At 34.4% G+C, this 17,214-nt stretch overlaps 1 protein-coding gene and 1 long non-coding RNA gene across 4 annotated transcripts in view; both read left to right on the plus strand.

Moving 5' to 3' along the window:
* The window catches only part of LOC110466578 (C-type lectin domain family 4 member F-like), a 28,513-nt gene extending 18,991 nt beyond the window's left edge, over positions 1–9,522 (plus strand). For both annotated transcript variants that reach the window (XM_021523161.1, XM_021523163.1), the window contains 3 exons: positions 7,277–7,534; positions 8,246–8,416; positions 9,115–9,522. In XM_021523161.1, the coding sequence (XP_021378836.1) occupies positions 7,277–7,534; positions 8,246–8,416; positions 9,115–9,371 (686 nt within the window). In that variant the 3' untranslated portion in view covers positions 9,372–9,522. The remainder of the gene's footprint in view (positions 1–7,276; positions 7,535–8,245; positions 8,417–9,114) is intronic.
* Positions 9,523–10,520: 998 nt separating this feature from the next.
* On the plus strand, positions 10,521–16,665 carry LOC110466559. Of its 2 annotated transcripts, none has more exons than XR_002464747.1 (3): positions 10,521–10,634; positions 13,872–13,946; positions 16,443–16,665. It is a non-coding gene; the product is annotated as an uncharacterized LOC110466559 (long non-coding RNA). The 2 variants fall into 2 exon arrangements; XR_002464746.1 differs by lacking the exon at positions 10,521–10,634 and adding an exon at positions 11,752–11,865.
* Positions 16,666–17,214: the final 549 nt, after the last annotated feature.

Here is a 17,214-nt window from a genome sequence, read left to right on the forward strand (position 1 = left end):
TGTAAAGTAATAGTATAAAGGTAACATGACGTGTCATGTCTGATGTAATAGTATACAGGTAACATGACGTGTCATGTCTAATGTAATAGTATACAGGTAACATCACGTGTCATGTCTAATGTAATAGTATACAGGTAACATGGCATGTGACGTCTAAAGTAATATTATACAGGTAACATGACGTGTTATGTCTAAAGCAATAATATACAGGTAACATGACGTGTCATGTCTAAAGTAATAGTATACAGGTAACATGACGTGTCATGTTTGATGTAATAGTATACAGGTAACATGACGTGTTATGTCTAATGTAATAGTATACAGGTAACATAACGTGTCATGTCTAAAGTAATAGTATACAGGTAACTTGACGTGTTATGTCTAATGTAATAGTATACAGGTAACATGACGTGTTATATCTAAAGTAATAGTATACAGGTAACATGACGTGTCATGTCTAATGTAAAAGTATACAGGTAACATGACGTGTTATGTCTGATGTAATAGTATACAGATAACATGACGTGTTATATCTAATGTAATATTATACAGGAAACATGACGTGTTATGTCTAACTTATTAGTATACAGGTAACATGACGTGTCATGTCTAATGTAATAGTATACAGGTAACATGACGTGTCATGTCTGATGTAACAGTATACAGGTAACATGACATTTCATGTCTAATGTAATAGTATACAGGTAACATGACGTTTCATGTCTAATGTATTAGTATACAGGTAACATGACGTGTTATATCTAATGTAATAGTATACAGGTAACATGACGTGTCATGTCTAATGTAATAGTATACAGGTAACATGACGTGTTATGTCTAATTTAAAAGTATACAGGTAACATGACGTGTCATGTCTAAAGTAATAGTATACAGGTAACATGACGTTTGATGTCTAATGTAATATCATACAGGTAACATGACGTTTTATCTTTGAAGTAATAATAAACAGGTAACATGACGTAGTATCTTTGAAGTAATATTATACAGGTAATATGACGTATCAATTTATTTACGCAATTTACCTCGTGCTCCATTGGATTTATTATCTCATAAACAAAACAAAATGAAAGGTTCATCCTTAAATAATGACAAAATATATACTTATATATAATATTTATCGCTAACACACTATTTCCAAAAGTAAAATGTAACTATGCATATTATGTATCAGAAATTGACGTAGCAACATTTGGACTTCAGTTAAAACTTCTATGGAAATAAGGCGCAGTACACATGGGAAGTGATATTTTATATAATCTGTTTTGATTTATCAGAGGGTGGTGTAAACTCCGTTATTCCTTCTCTTTTTATACTTGTATCATTCCATCATTTCCTCATGTCATTCTTATCTCGCATAATATATCCTATCCCATAAACCATATTCCAATGTTTTCTAAAACAACTACTTTAAAGAGTCTTGAAGTATACATTAAAATAATATATGTATAGGTTCTGTATTTGATCTTCTTTTAGAAATGATAAGCTGTATAGCTACATGAAACACATCTATCTAAATCCCCTCTGTATGTACGTTTCATGACTGCATTAGACGTTCTCCTGATTTATGTAGCCGGCTAATTTCAAGCAAACAAACGCAATAAAATCTCCTACAACTATTCATATGCTATGGTTCATGAAAAGAGCCCTTTCTAATTGGTACATTACTTCATGTAAATTCTTATTGCGCTCATTTTCATATGACTATTTATATTCCTAATACATCGGATTTACATGATTGTTCAAGCATTACCTTTTTGCAACAACAGCTACATCAAAAAATATAAAATATAGACAAATCATATGTATGATTTCGCTGTCCTATTTACATATCCGTTATCCTGGCATTATTCCGTTTGTTTAACTGTTTATAACTGTGTTAAGATATGAAATACCGGTAGAGCTTACTCATTTATATCGCTGCAAGCTTCCGTTGACCACTCTTTCGGCGAGGAATTTTTGCCAAGATGTCCCTGAACAGATTCAGATGGATTTGCTATCAAATTCCCGTTCTGTTGTTGCTCACAGTTCATAAATGGGCTGGTAAGTTCATTTTATTCTTTGAATGAAAAAATATATCCATTTTCATTAAATTTGTTTTTTTATTGTGATTGAAAAGAGCCAAATCTACTGTTAAAGTATATTTTGGCGTTACAATTTTTCACTTGTAATTATCCCGAGAAATACCCTTCGTGTTTAAAAACCGAAATACATATGTACATTGAATTGTGAAACACATTCCAATGAATTGCATAGTCTTCTTGCAAACGTATGTACATCATATTAAATAGTTTTTTTTAGAAACGTATTGTTTACAAACATAACGTCACTGGGTTCAAATGAAGAATACGAACATTCTTGTTTAGCCTCCAGTTAAAGGACTTGCTAAATACCGGTAATTATATAGACCACATCAACAAAGCGAGATGATGGCAGAGAGAAATTATCCTTGGCTTTTATTAGCCTAAATCTGAGAGACTCATGTATAGGTGCGAGCTTCAAGCTTACATAACGTATGCAATTAATGAGGAAACTTCGTATTTGTTATTTTACTTCTCGGAACCGTCTTCTGTTAAATCATAACCAAACTGATACTTATAATATACAACATTTGTAAAATTACTTTAAAGTGCTTTACAGCATATGGATAATAGTAATAGTTATAATTGTGAAACAAAAACAGAGGCTTACAATATTTTTATACATTTAAGCAAGCAATGTGCACATAATTGATCAAATAAAGGGTGGTATTTACTTGACGTCTTTGCATAGACCATTAATTGCAGACGTGAAGAGGTGAGTTTTGATGTTTCTCTTGAATTTGCCCAGGGTATTTGACTTTCTAACAGCAGATGGTAAGCTGTTCCACAACGTGGCCCAAACCCTCCCAAAGCACCGGTTTCCATTGGTCACAGTACGATCCTTTGGGACACACAACAATGATCCTGACTCCGACCGCAGTGATCGTGACGGCTGATACATGGTAACACTCTCCTGTAGGTACTGAGGAGCTGCTCCATTCAGTGCCTTGTATGTGTACACCACAATTGTGTACTGCGACCTGTATCGTACAGGTAACCAGTGCAATGCGTATAGCACAGGTGGGATGTGCTCTCTCTTTCGAGTACGAGTAACCAGCCGTGCTGCAGTGTTCTGGACCCTCTGCAGACGACTAGTTAGTTTGTCAGATATACCACAGGGCAGGGCGTTACCATAATCCGACCGAGAGGTAACAAGTGAATGCACCAAAATATTGCATGCATCTTCAGTTCTAAACTGTCGAATACAGCCGATGCTCCTGATCTGGTAGTAACAGGATTTCACTTGTTTCTCCATGTTCAATGAACTATCAAAGTATACCCTTAGGTTTTTTACAGCTGGGACAGTCTCAATAGTTCTGGCACCGACCTTGAGCTGGAGAGCCATTGTTTGCTGACACTTTGAGGAGAAGACGATTAGTTCCGTCTTTTCCACATTAAGCTTTAGCATGTTGGCGTTCATCCAGGTACTGATATCTGTCAGACAAGCTTCCAGATTTTCTGAAACTGTATCCCAACTGTCTTGTGGTTTGATGACCATGTACATTTGTGTGTCATCAGCGTAGCAATGATAGCGTAGACTACGGCGACGACAAATCTCTCCAATCGGTTTGGAGTACAGGCAATATTCTCGGGGTCCTATCAACGACCATTGAGGAACCCCGAAATCTAGTACTTTGTCATGTGAAGTGGTTGATCCGATGGCAACCCACTGTCGTCTTTCACTCAGATAAGACTGTATCCAGCATAGTGGGGTATCAGTCTCTCCATAAGAGTATTCCAGACGTTTATAAAGTATGCCATGGTCGATGACGTCAAATACAGCTGACAAGTCCAGAATGACAAGAACCGCACTGCACTTGTTATCCAATGCAGAAGTTATGTGGTACATGTATGAGGGCCGTCTCAGTAGAGTGCCCCATGCGGTAGGCCGATTGCATGTTGCCATGGAGACTGTTTGCAAGGCAGAACCTTCTCCAAGATCTAAGACAGAACAGGCAGATTTAAAACTGGGCGGTAGTTCTTCAACTCCTCCTTGTCCATTCCAGGCTTCTTTAACAATGGTTTTACATGTGCCTTCTTGAAACACAATGGAACCTTTGACTCAGCCAATGCTTTGTTCATTCATAATTGAGGTAATCAAAGGAAGCAGTGCTTCAAGACATTCTGTAGGCAGCGGAGCAAGCTCACAGGACTTCGATTGCGAGGTCATGATGATATTGCGCAATTCGTTCTGGGTTGTTGGTGAGAGCTTTGCCAATGGTTCCTCATCAAATTCAATGTCGGCAGTCATGACAGAGATATCATTGTCAGCAGAAGAGTTCACTTCATCAATATTTTTCCTGATTGAGCTGATTTTATTCAGAAAGCAATCACTGAACTTGTTTGATAAGTCTTTTTCAGAATTACAGCTTGGTAGGATAATTTCACCTCTGTCTCTCTGCTTTTCTACGGTTCTGTCTACGCGGAGATTTTCATTATACCACCGGGCATTCGGTCTCACAGTTATCACCTTAGTCTGTAGAGGTGCGTGTTTCTACACGGGCTTCTATTAATGAACCCCGCCTTCAGTAGATTATGACCACATCCAGTGAGTGGCCATGGGTCTGTGTACGTAGCTTCTGTCACATGCTGAATCAGACTCCTGGAATATAGTAGCCTAGAGAACTGGCGAGCATCAACATACGATAGATAGTCTAAGTGGAAATTTAGATCACCCGTGATAATAATCTCGGTGGTACAACAACTTGGTGGTCTAAACAAGTAGACCATTCATCAAAAAACACTGTATTTCGGAAAGCATTCTGTTTAGATGGAGGAGGCCTGTAAATGATACAAGTCACGTGCTCAAAGTGTGTTTATACATCATCATGAATGGAAAAGAGATGTATCACACTTAGGCCTTTCTTAAACAGAACAGCCACCCCATCACCACGTTTGTCGAGTCTAGCATTGTGGAGGAATCCATAGCCTGCTGGTATTAGCTCAGCTAGTACCTGGTCATCGATATCTGAACCTAACCAGGTTTCTGTCAATGTAAGATTGTTAATGTCCCGAGATGTTACAAGAAATTGTGCGAGGCGGACAGATCATTTGTAGTGACCAAATGGATGAGATTATTATTGTTCAGGCCAGAGTGGTTACAACCACTGGTTCCGTTTGATTTAACACCGACAACTCTTAGTATTCGCCTAACAGGACCATTTCCTGCCCGTGTCCCACATCTTGTGCGCAAGTTCTTTTCCGAATTTGATTCTTTAAAATCCTCTAAAAGTGGTGTAGTAATTTCATGACTCACCTGTCAAAGTGCCAGGAGAACAGATCTACTATTGTTAAACATATTTGAATGTAATATCAACCNGGGGGGGGGGCCTCTGTATATACCGAGATGATATATAATAGAAATGATCCTACAACTTCTAGTTTTTACAACATAAGCGAAACAACATCAAACATAAACAGTAGAACAACAGTGCAAAATGTCTAGAACATATCTACCAAATTTCTGATTCTGATTCCGATTCTGGAAGGGGACTCACATTACAAATGGCATCAGAAAACTACTACACATAGCATCAGAAAATTACTACAAATGGCATCAGAAAGTTTTAGTAATATTTTAGAGTACGTCTATTTTGAAGTGTAATCAAGAATCATTCAGTCAAAATAAAATACTGATATTGATCTTAAGTACTATTAATTATTTACAATTGTGATGCAGGCCTGCTGGTGGTCCCACCTTAGTTAACGGGAGATGACAAATTTGTGACGAGTGGTGTCTTACAAATCAAAATTTGACGAGGCACCAACTTTGATTTGTATCGGAATCAGATTCAGAAATTTGTTAGATATGTACTTCTACAACTTTGCTTTGCATAACGATCAGGATTCAAATGCCACTACTTTCATTAAATTTATAGATCTAGACCAGTTGTTGTTCATGCAAGTCATTGCTTGCGTGTGTGTCTGGAAATTAACTTCCCCACAAAGCAAACATCTTATGAAAATGGATGCAAAGGTTAACCCCGTCGTGAAGAAACAGTAGGGAGATATACATCTGAAGTGTTGCAATGGGGCGGCATATCACTTTTCGTTTTTGCAATGTATCCAGGGCAAAAAAAACAGAGAACGCAAGATTCTTCAGGGGACATATTTACCGCATCTTACAATAACAGGCATTGGAATACATAAGGCTAATTCTTACCCTAAACCTTCAAGGGGCTCATACAAAATAAAATACAACAACAAAAACAAACGTTTACGTAGATTAAATACATATATACAACAGTCACGGTCTTATTCATTGTGTACTTAATGCAAAAAAACTGTTTAGTTCCTTAGAATTGTATCTCCACTTGTCTTGAATGTGTATGTTGAGGTGCTGCACGATTGATCAAAATTGGCATTTTTCGAAATGCTGAAAAGATAAGTATATATCAATGTCTTGTTTCTTATTACACAGCGTATTCAACTATCGGAAAATGTTATACCATTTATTCAGCATTTAGATTTGGAATGTTTAGGTTGAAAACGACGCATACCTCATGGAGGTAGTCGAATCTACATGTATTAGAAGAAAACAATACAATTTGAATTACTTGATTTGTTGGATAAATAATGAGAGTGATTGTTATATATCATGTGAATCCATAAGAAGAGAAACAAATGTATAACTTGTTGTATAACTTGTAATAAAGTGGAAGTATATTTTTTTCTTTCTCTTTGCTGCTTTATTGTTTGATATCGTATTTCTATTGTATAACCTTTTACAAATATGTGTTTTCAACATCTACAAGATACTTAACTACGTCACGCTTGATAACAACGTGACGGCGCATGTTTAGGAGACGCCATTTCATTGGTTGATATAGCGTGTTCTGACAACAGAATACGTAGCTAAAGCGTGTTTGGGAAATGACATAATAAAAGGCGTCCAATATAATTTAGGATAGATATATATCGCAGCAGATAATTTCACTCCAAACATATTGTCGAATGCTGTTAAATACACTAGAAATTCGGAAATACAATTATGATGGAAAATGCTCCTTATCAATCCATAAAAGCCTACTTTCAACGGGAACTAATTCGAATGTATAATCAAGATATTTTAAGGCGGTAATCAATATATCATTCAATATTGAGGACATGGTTGAAAATATGACGTATCATTATAATAGGCCTAATTAAGGTTTTGAATTGTTTTCCCTTGTTCCCAGGTGCTGCATGTCCTACAGAAATGCAATATGAAATGAGCCAATCATTGCCAAACAGGGTGCTGAAATCGTCGCAAGCATTGTTCAAGAAATCAATTGGATCGCTAAGCGGCTGTATGTCAATGTGTAGTAAGCAGGTAAACTGCAAGTCTGGATTTTATAACCAGAACAGCACAACGTGTGTTGGGAACAACGATACAGTTGTCCCTTACAGCGATACCAAGCACGATAAAGGCAGTAAATTCTTCACTGAAAACCAAGGTAAATGTGTATGTGCTTGTACTTAATACAAATTGTAGTCAAAGGATTTCAAAATGCAATGTGAATCTTTTAGTTGTGAAAAATATCAATTCCTTAAAAAGTATGTCGGCTTAAACATTGATTTATGTCCTGATGTTCTTACTTTATTGATCAAACTACGAACCTTTTTTATATATTTCTAAATTGTGTGAGTTATATGGTAAAATGTCTGATTTGTATTAAAAGCATGCCATCTTTCTTTCAAAACACGTTATTATTATTTTTTTAATGAAACTCTTGTGATAAATCGGTATCCTTAGGTAATATTTTGTTTGGTTTTATAAAACATATTTCACCTGATTTGCCAGAATAAATCACATTCTTTTAAAGCACTTATTTTAGGATTTCAAATTATACAAGTCAAAAACAAAGAAGCAAAGAATCAACCATTTATTACATTTACTGTATGACAGGGATTGATTGGGCAAGGACTTTTCTGCTATCATTTACATATTCAAGTATTAGTTAATTTATGCTATCAAATAAAAAAGATTGTTTTTTTCAATAAACCTTAATATATTATTCTGGCATATGGCTGTTCCACTAAACGTGAACATATGTATATGGGTTTTTTTAATGATATTAACGCTAATTCTATATCAAAAACTTTCTGTTATTTGTATCTATGTTTTGTATATTTTGTAACTAAAATTATATTTTATATTATTTCAGTCTGCAAAATAAGGGGGTTTATATACAATAGCAAGGAGGATTTCTGCTTTCAAGTATATCCTCAAAAGAAAACGTGGGCTGCTGCTAGCAGTTTTTGCGAAGACATCAACGGCTTACTCCTGGTACCAACGCCATATGCAAAATACAAGATCGTTATACAGAAACTGAACAGTAGGTTTTATTTCGTTACAGTTTGTATTGAAAAGTAAGCAAATCACCTTAGGTAAGAAAAATGACAGAACAAGTATTTGTGCTTTCTTTGGTACAACCAAGAATCATTCCCTTTTAATGTACATATATTGTGTGATCTTAAAGAAACACCAAAATTTCTCTTTTCCGAGAGGTTAATTGTTTTTCTAGCTGATCACTACCTATAGCTATCACAGGTATCTAACACAAAATCATATCATATTTTGTTTAATCTGTCACATCATATCGCATTCAAATACCACTATTTGATTATCACATTTTTTGAGACTTTTAATGAATATAAAAAAAATCAATTACGAATTAATGTCTCTCTAACCTTCTACTGATAACGTTTCTGTAAAAAAAAAAAATGCTTTATTTTTTTTATTCTTACAATTATTCCTAATATTGACTTGATAAATTCATCAGAATAAATAAGTATAACATATCCTATGGTGACGCCGTACACTTATTACTATAATATTGGTATTGTGCATATTGTAAACACTCATTTGACTTAGATAAACTTGACGTGCATTTGTGCAATACTGTGTACTGATACATTGTTGTTCCCTAAACTATTCAGATAGCTAAATAAAGTAAGATGATAGTGCGATGACAGGCTTGTGGAATGACGGGGTAAGGCTGTATAATGTCAAAGTTTATTTTATATTTTGTAGAGTTTCCCAATGATTTCTATTGGATTGGTATGTCGGACAATGCTAAGGAAGGAAATTGGAAATGGTTAACGAAAGAGTCTGCAAACAACTTTAAAGGAAATGGACAACTTAGTAACATTGATCCTGACAAGGCAGACACTGAAGCCGACTGTGGGGCGTTAGACAGTAAAATGGGCATTATTAAAGACCGCAATTGCTACACATGGAAACCATTTATATGTGGATTTCTAAAGGATGGGCCGTGTAAGGTGAAGTAAGTTTATGCGTTGGCAGATGTACCGGGCTTGGATGCCATTTTGGCACGTTTGATGTTCGATTTCCAACAAAAAAACATGTTCTATTGGTAATTTGTTTCGTTGTTACTTCTCATTTATTGTAATATTTTAAAAAGACTGAATAAATACAACTGGAATTACTTTGCTTGGTCATCTTTGTTATTCGATAAGGATCTGAAAGTGCTTGGTTACTGTTCGCATATTATAAGACCATGGTTGTCCACAAATGTAAATGTAATCAAGATAAACCTCTACTCTTTCTCCAAAAGTTTAACTATGATATCGATTAACATTATATACATAAGTGCCCAGAATTTCGTGTAGAAAATATTAGGATGAAGTATCGATATTACAGAAACGTTTGTTTTATAGGCAGTTTGGACGCACTGAGATAAAATTAACATTATATCATAAGTTTATAACTCTTGTGGTGAACATCTTCGTCTTCAAGTGGTGGCTGGTTTCTGCTTTCATGTTGATACAGTATTTGATTGTTTGGTGTAATATTGGTGATTGGATGGAGATACAGTATTTTGTGAATATCGTTATATGTCAAGAATTTTTACCAGCAATACATTTTAAATAGAATGTACAGTATCCTTCTATATATAAATAAGTGACATCTGCAATTAAATAAACAGTTTAAAGCGGTCGTGGTACAATTTCTGCTGTCCATAGCGTGAAAAGGATGCTTCTGATCACAAAACAAGAACTTTGAAAATAGGTTTTGTATAAATTCGTCGTTTGCGCATCACAAAAGTGTACTTTGGACAATACAAATTCATAAATATTTAGTATAATTGTTTTAACTATGTCTAGCTGCCTTCAGCAAATCATCAATATGTAACATAAAAGTACAATCTGGTACAGAAACAAATTATCAACTCTGTGTTTGTGTATTACAAATTAATTTACAACAATAGAGAGGACATATAATCCCATGTGTAGTGAATGTGAAAGAAGGTAACACATTTCGCCTCACCTATACACCTTTGGTACTCATGTGGCAACATATGTCCATTAATGAAGTACTCGATATCAAAGACATTGTTCGGGGGTAAACGTGGACTCACGTAGAAAGATTGACTTTTAATGTCTTATAAATTGACAATATTTAGCAAAACACTTTTGCAAAACCTCAGCGTATGTACTGACCTCATACTTTCGTCATGAATCCGTGGAGTGTTTCGGTCCTTCTTGTAGTGTTTGCCTTGCTATCGACCGCACCTGTTAACAGTGTACCGTGTAAGTATATACATGTACAAATGTACATGTATAATCGTATTAAGTTGCAGTAATTTAAAAGAATCTATCATTTAAATAACACATTACCCTTTCTACCGAATGTAGTTTAAGGCTGGTGCTGACATGCACACCTGTATTCCTATAGCGTAAATATTGTAAACGTCTGTTCACGTACCCTAACCTGTAATGATATACACTAAAACAAAAAAGCGGTTGAACTGAGGATTCATCTTTGTTTCACATGATTTTAAAAACAGAATATAACAAATTACAAATACTGTTTTTGATCTTGATAGTACTGCGCAGGGGGTCTAAATATTATAGGAAGTCGGGTTATGTAAACTTAGAATACTATTTTAGTAATGTTTAATTACATATATATTCAATATATAACTTTTATTTTTCAGTATATCATCCAAACGTTTGTATTACTGTAGCTTTAATCTACGTTAAGGAAAGTTTGTGGTTGTCATTACGAATTGGCGTACACTATGATGAATACCTACCCATTACTTATTTCATAAGTTAAGGTTGGTTGTACACAATTTTTACCAGCAATACATTTTAAATAGAATTTACAGTATCCTTCTATATATAAATAAGTGACATCTGCAATTAAATAAACAGTTTAAAGCGGTCGTGGTACAATTTCTGCTGTCCATAGCGTGAAAAGGATGCTTCTGATCACAAAACAAGAACTTTGAAAATAGGTTTTGTATAAATTCGTCGTTTGCGCATCACAAAAGTGTACTTTGGACAATACAAATTCATAAATATTTAGTATAATTGTTTTAACTATGTCTAGCTGCCTTCAGCAAATCATCAATATGTAACATAAAAGTACAATCTGGTACAGAAACAAATTATCAACTCTGTGTTTGTGTATTACAAATTAATTTACAACAATAGAGAGGACATATAATCCCATGTGTAGTGAATGTGAAAGAAGGTAACACATTTCGCCTCACCTATACACCTTTGGTACTCATGTGGCAACATATGTCCATTAATGAAGTACTCGATATCAAAGACATTGTTCGGGGGTAAACGTGGACTCACGTAGAAAGATTGACTTTTAATGTCTTATAAATTGACAATATTTAGCAAAACACTTTTGCAAAACCTCAGCGTATGTACTGACCTCATACTTTCGTCATGAATCCGTGGAGTGTTTCGGTCCTTCTTGTAGTGTTTGCCTTGCTATCGACCGCACCTGTTAACAGTGTACCGTGTAAGTATATACATGTACAAATGTACATGCATAATCGTATTAAGTTGCAGTAATTTAAAAGAATCTATCATTTAAATAACACATTACCCTTTCTACCGAATGTAGTTTAAGGCTGGTGCTGACATGCACACCTGTATTCCTATAGCGTAAATATTGTAAACGTCTGTTCACGTACTCTAACCTGTAATGATATACACTAAAACAAAAAAGCGGTTGAACTGAGGATTCATCTTTGTTTCACATGATTTTAAAAACAGAATATAACAAATTACAAATACTGTTTTTGATCTTGATAGTACTGCGCAGGGGGTCTAAATATTATAGGAAGTCGGGTTATGTAAACTTAGAAACTATTTTAGTAATGTGTAATTACATATATATTCAATATATAACTTTTATATTTCAGTATATCAACCAAACGTTTGTATTACTGTAGCTTTAATCTACGTTAAGGAAAGTTTGTGGTTGTCATTACGAATTGGCGTACACTATGATGAATACCTACCCATTACTTATTTCATAAGTTAAGGTTGGATGTACAGGGTTTTACGTCCTATCGGTCATTTAAGGACATGTCACCACATGTGTCGTGTTTGCGTGCGTGTGTGTTGGAGACAGGGTATGTTGGTTTAATTGCCGCTTTGTGTTTTTTTGGTGTAATAGACACTTAACAAAATATTGAAAACTTTAACATCACATTCAACAATATGCCGAAGGTGGTGAAAATAACTCTTGCCCTTTTTTCAATCAACCAAGATGTCTTCCTCAGTTCCTGTCAAAGACTTGTTTTGTAGGATTCATATAAACTTTGTCATTCGTTGTCTTTCGCAAAGATAATCAGATTTTTTATATTCTCATTTGACGTTTAATATCATGAAGTCACCAGCCCAACAGTTTTAGGTTTTGTACGGATACTATTGGTTTTACTTTCAGGTACTCCAGTTCCTTCCAATATAAGGACCCCCTTACGCTCTATTTTGCCGTCTAACAATTGTCATTATTACATGACTCTCTATCTAAGTGTATATGAAGTATTTTTGACTGTTTTAATAAAAAGAAATCCCTGAAAAAGACTGAAAACCGGTAAAATAATGTCAGGGTGCAACAGTTGACTGTTGCACACTTACTGTTGCATGAGCGACAATCGTGCGCAGACAATTTCCCCGTCGGCGGCCCCACTCAAGCATCTTTTTGATACAGATTTGTTTGTTGTCGTCTAGTAAAAATGGCGAATAACGGCAGATTTGAGGATGTTTCTGACAATTTGGAATTGCTTATAGACAATAGTGACTCACTCAGTACAAAAACGTCATTAAGGGAGCTGTGAATATTTTGGATAAATATTGTGCCGAGAAAGGTGTTATGATCGACGAAGGGTGCAGTAATGAAGAACTGAATGAGTTTTTTTGTGTAGATTTTACGTAGCATTGAGAACCAAGGAAGGGAATCTTTATACCAAGAAATAATTTATCCTAACTCGCACAATTCAGGAAGTTTCTCAAATAGAGAGTCAGGTAATAAATCATTTGATTCATTGGTACTGGGGTAACAGTCAAATCCTTGACTGTTTCCCCAGTACCAATGGAACATAACAGGCTACATATTGCTGTCTTTGAAACAATAGTTCCTAGTAGGAAGCAGCCTGTATAATTTGAATTGATTCCGACCTTCTATTGATGCTGCAAAATGATACATTTAATCATACAAAGATATAAAGCTTAAATGTTTGAATGTTTGCAAGCCTGGTCTTGTTCTCCTTGTGCTTTTTATAGAGTTGTCATGTAAAAAAAGAAACCTTTATATTTTGTTTTAGTTTTATCATTTTTTAATTGTGGTTTTGTTGACACGTTGCCAACAAAAATCAATATTGAATTTGTTATAAAGTATATAAGATGCTGCATCTAAATCATAGAAATGCATCCTTTGTAACCTTGTTCGATGAAAAGTGAATACAGTCAAATGATGATGCGTAATACTATTCCATTTAAACTGTATCATTTTTGCAGATAAAAGAGACCGAACGAGTATACTATTGAGTACCGATGGGGAGAGATCGGCGTTACGTGTACGACGAGAAGATAGTAAGTAACGGACATCAGTTGTTGTTTGTTGCATTCTGTTTGTTACTAAGGAGTTGCATATTTCAACAATCTGAAATGAAGTGTGTATCAAAATATTTGCATAATAGACCATAATACAAAATATCAAATTATAATGGAGGAATAAATAATAAGGGATAAACAGCCAAACTTAAAGCATTAGCATTACACGTCATTTAAACCGTGCTGACATCGAAATATATCCCCCCCCCCCATTTGATTAGGCGCCTGATGCGCAACATGCGCACAGAATTAGTTATCTTTGTACATTTATGTGGCATATCAGTATCATTTTAATGATATTACAGCAATATTCTTCATGTTGAGGTTTTCTATTTTCCAAACGGAAACAAATCATTTATTGAGTAAGCGTAATCTGCATCTTAATTACCAACATTTAATCCATTTTCATTTAATGTAAACGATTTAGAGTAATTTTTGATGAACCAAGTATTAAGATATTACTACTAATTCCAGTCTTCAAAGACCAACTGATGTCATGCTTTTTTCTCATGTTTTGATCTTCTAAACAGTTGATGTCAGAGTTTCAGTTCATTATAAACAGTTAACGTCAGAGTTTCAGTTCATTATAAACAGTTAATGTCAGAGTTTCAGTTCATTATAAACAGTTAACGTCAGAGTTTCAGTTCATTATAAACAGTTAACGTCAGAGTTTCAGTTCATTATAAACAGTTAACGTCAGAGTTTCAGTTCATTATAAACAGTTAACGTCAGAGTTTCAGTTCATTATAAACAGTTAACGTCAGAGTTTCAGTTCATTATAAACAGTTAACGTCAGAGTTTCAGTTCATTATAAACAGTTAACGTCAGAGTTTCAGTTCATTATAAACAGTTAACGTCAGAGTTTCAGTTCATTATAAACAGTTAACGTCAGAGTTTCAGTTCATTATAAACAGTTAACGTCAGAGTTTCAGTTCATTATAAACAGTTAACGTCAGAGTTTCAGTTCATTATAAACAGTTAACGTCAGAGTTTCAGTTCATTATAAACAGTTAACGTCAGAGTTTCAGTTCATTATAAACAGTTAACGTCAGAGTTTCAGTTCATTATAAACAGTTAACGTCAGAGTTTCAGTTCATTATAAACAGTTAACGTCAGAGTTTCAGTTCATTATAAACAGTTAACGTCAGAGTTTCAGTTCATTATAAACAGTTAACGTCAGAGTTTCAGTTCATTATAAACAGTTAACGTCAGAGTTTCAGTTCATTATAAACAGTTAACGTCAGAGTTTCAGTTCATTATAAACAGTTAACGTCAGAGTTTCAGTTCATTATAAACAGTTAACGTCAGAGTTTCAGTTCATTATAAACAGTTAACGTCAGAGTTTCAATTCATTATAAACAGTTAACGTCAGCGTTTCAGTTCATTATAAACAGTTGACGTCAGAGTTTCAGTTCATTATAAACAGTTGACGTCAGAGTTTTAGTTCATTATAAACAGTTAACGTCAGAGTTTCAGTTCATTATAAACAGTTGACGTCAGAGTTTCAGTTCATTATACACAGTTAACGTCAGATTGTTTTGAGATTATTTTGTGACGTCAAAAGTACGCCTCGTGGTCCCCAATATATTGTTTTTGCTGTCAGTACTACCTTTACATCGTTGGGGTATTTTGTCGACAAACTTAACACAATTTATATATTTATACATATCATCAACCTTAACACAATTTATATATTTATACATATCAGCAAACTTTACACAATTTATATATTTATACATATCATCAAACTTAACACAATTTATATATTTATTCATATCATCAAACTAAACACAAATTTCGATTTGAATAAGTGATATTTAGTATTCGCAAACGTACAATCAGCAATTCAAATACATATTATTACTTATTTAAAATTAATTTGGTATCACCTTTTTAAAGAGATGACTTGTTATACACACAAATATTGCAAACATCATACTAATTTAATGATGAGGAAAATATCACCAGTTCATATTTAATATAATTAAGAAGCAGAAAACAAGCGTAAGAATCAAACTCAGGAACTCAACTGTCCCGGACATGAAATTTTGGTTTATTAAATCTCCTCTATGGATTCTATAATCAATCAGTCAAAAGTCACAAACGTACAATACATAAATCAAATAAGTGAAATAGAATTACAACTTGGGAATCTAAATAATATCATAGAATGGATGTTAACAGCAAAACGTTGGGTTTGATATGTGTATATAATATTCAACTATTATGCTCCTACGCAATGTGGAATGGTTTAAAAAGCAAAACAAACAGTATGCATTGGACTAACGTAAACATGTCCCTGTCTTTTGACTACATTGTGAATTCATATATCCATACTGATATTAAATATTTAAGTGTATACAATGTTAACAAGTATGCATAGCTTGTTAACTCTTTTAAACCACTTATTATGTTTTAAAGGAGCTATTTTCCTGCATTATTCAAGCGTTTACTGAATTATTCAATTATTTCCAGCAACCGGAACTGACGATGCTGGACAGGGATTCGGGAACAAACAATTGCCATCTCCTCCTTGAGTGCAACCAATCTTAATGCCATTTGATCATGGATACAAAACGAGTAACATCATCTTTCAGTTAGATGTTAGCGAGGACAATCGATTTAGATTTAAAACATTGTTTTCATAATTTCTGTCAACAAATATGTATCACTAATTCATATAAATTAATTGATTCATACTCTCGCTGTGTGTTGAATTTTATTTGTATGTTAGGATCTTCCTCAAACGTGTTTCATCCATCAGAAAATGTGAAAGGTCAATCCTAAACGTTACCACATTTCTTGTTATGTGAATAACACTTTCCTTCTCTTTGTTTTGATATTAACACTGTCGTCTACTGACAGACACAATTCACATCACAGGGTTTTCAGACACGGAGACTATTGAAAACTAAAGGCAAGTTGAACGGCCGTCATCTTGATCGGATTACTTTTTCGTTGTGTGATAAGGTAGCAGTATATAGTAGAAATGGCCCGACTCTGATAAACAAGGCACTTGTCGAGGAAATGTAAACACAGCGAATTTACCCTACACAACACATGTATACATGTATATATATTTGTAAACTGCATTACATTTACAATACATATGAAGTACTAAGAAGTGTATAAACCTCTTTTTTTCTATGTATGTCACTTGTGTGAAACCATGGTTACCAAAAAATTAACAAAAAATGCCAAAAAATGCTATTTTTAACCCAAAATTTGACCCCCGCAACTAGTATTT

This window comes from Mizuhopecten yessoensis, unplaced genomic scaffold, assembly GCF_002113885.1.
Source record: "Mizuhopecten yessoensis strain PY_sf001 unplaced genomic scaffold, ASM211388v2 scaffold11137, whole genome shotgun sequence".
Classification (NCBI taxonomy): Eukaryota; Metazoa; Mollusca; class Bivalvia; order Pectinida; family Pectinidae; genus Mizuhopecten; species Mizuhopecten yessoensis.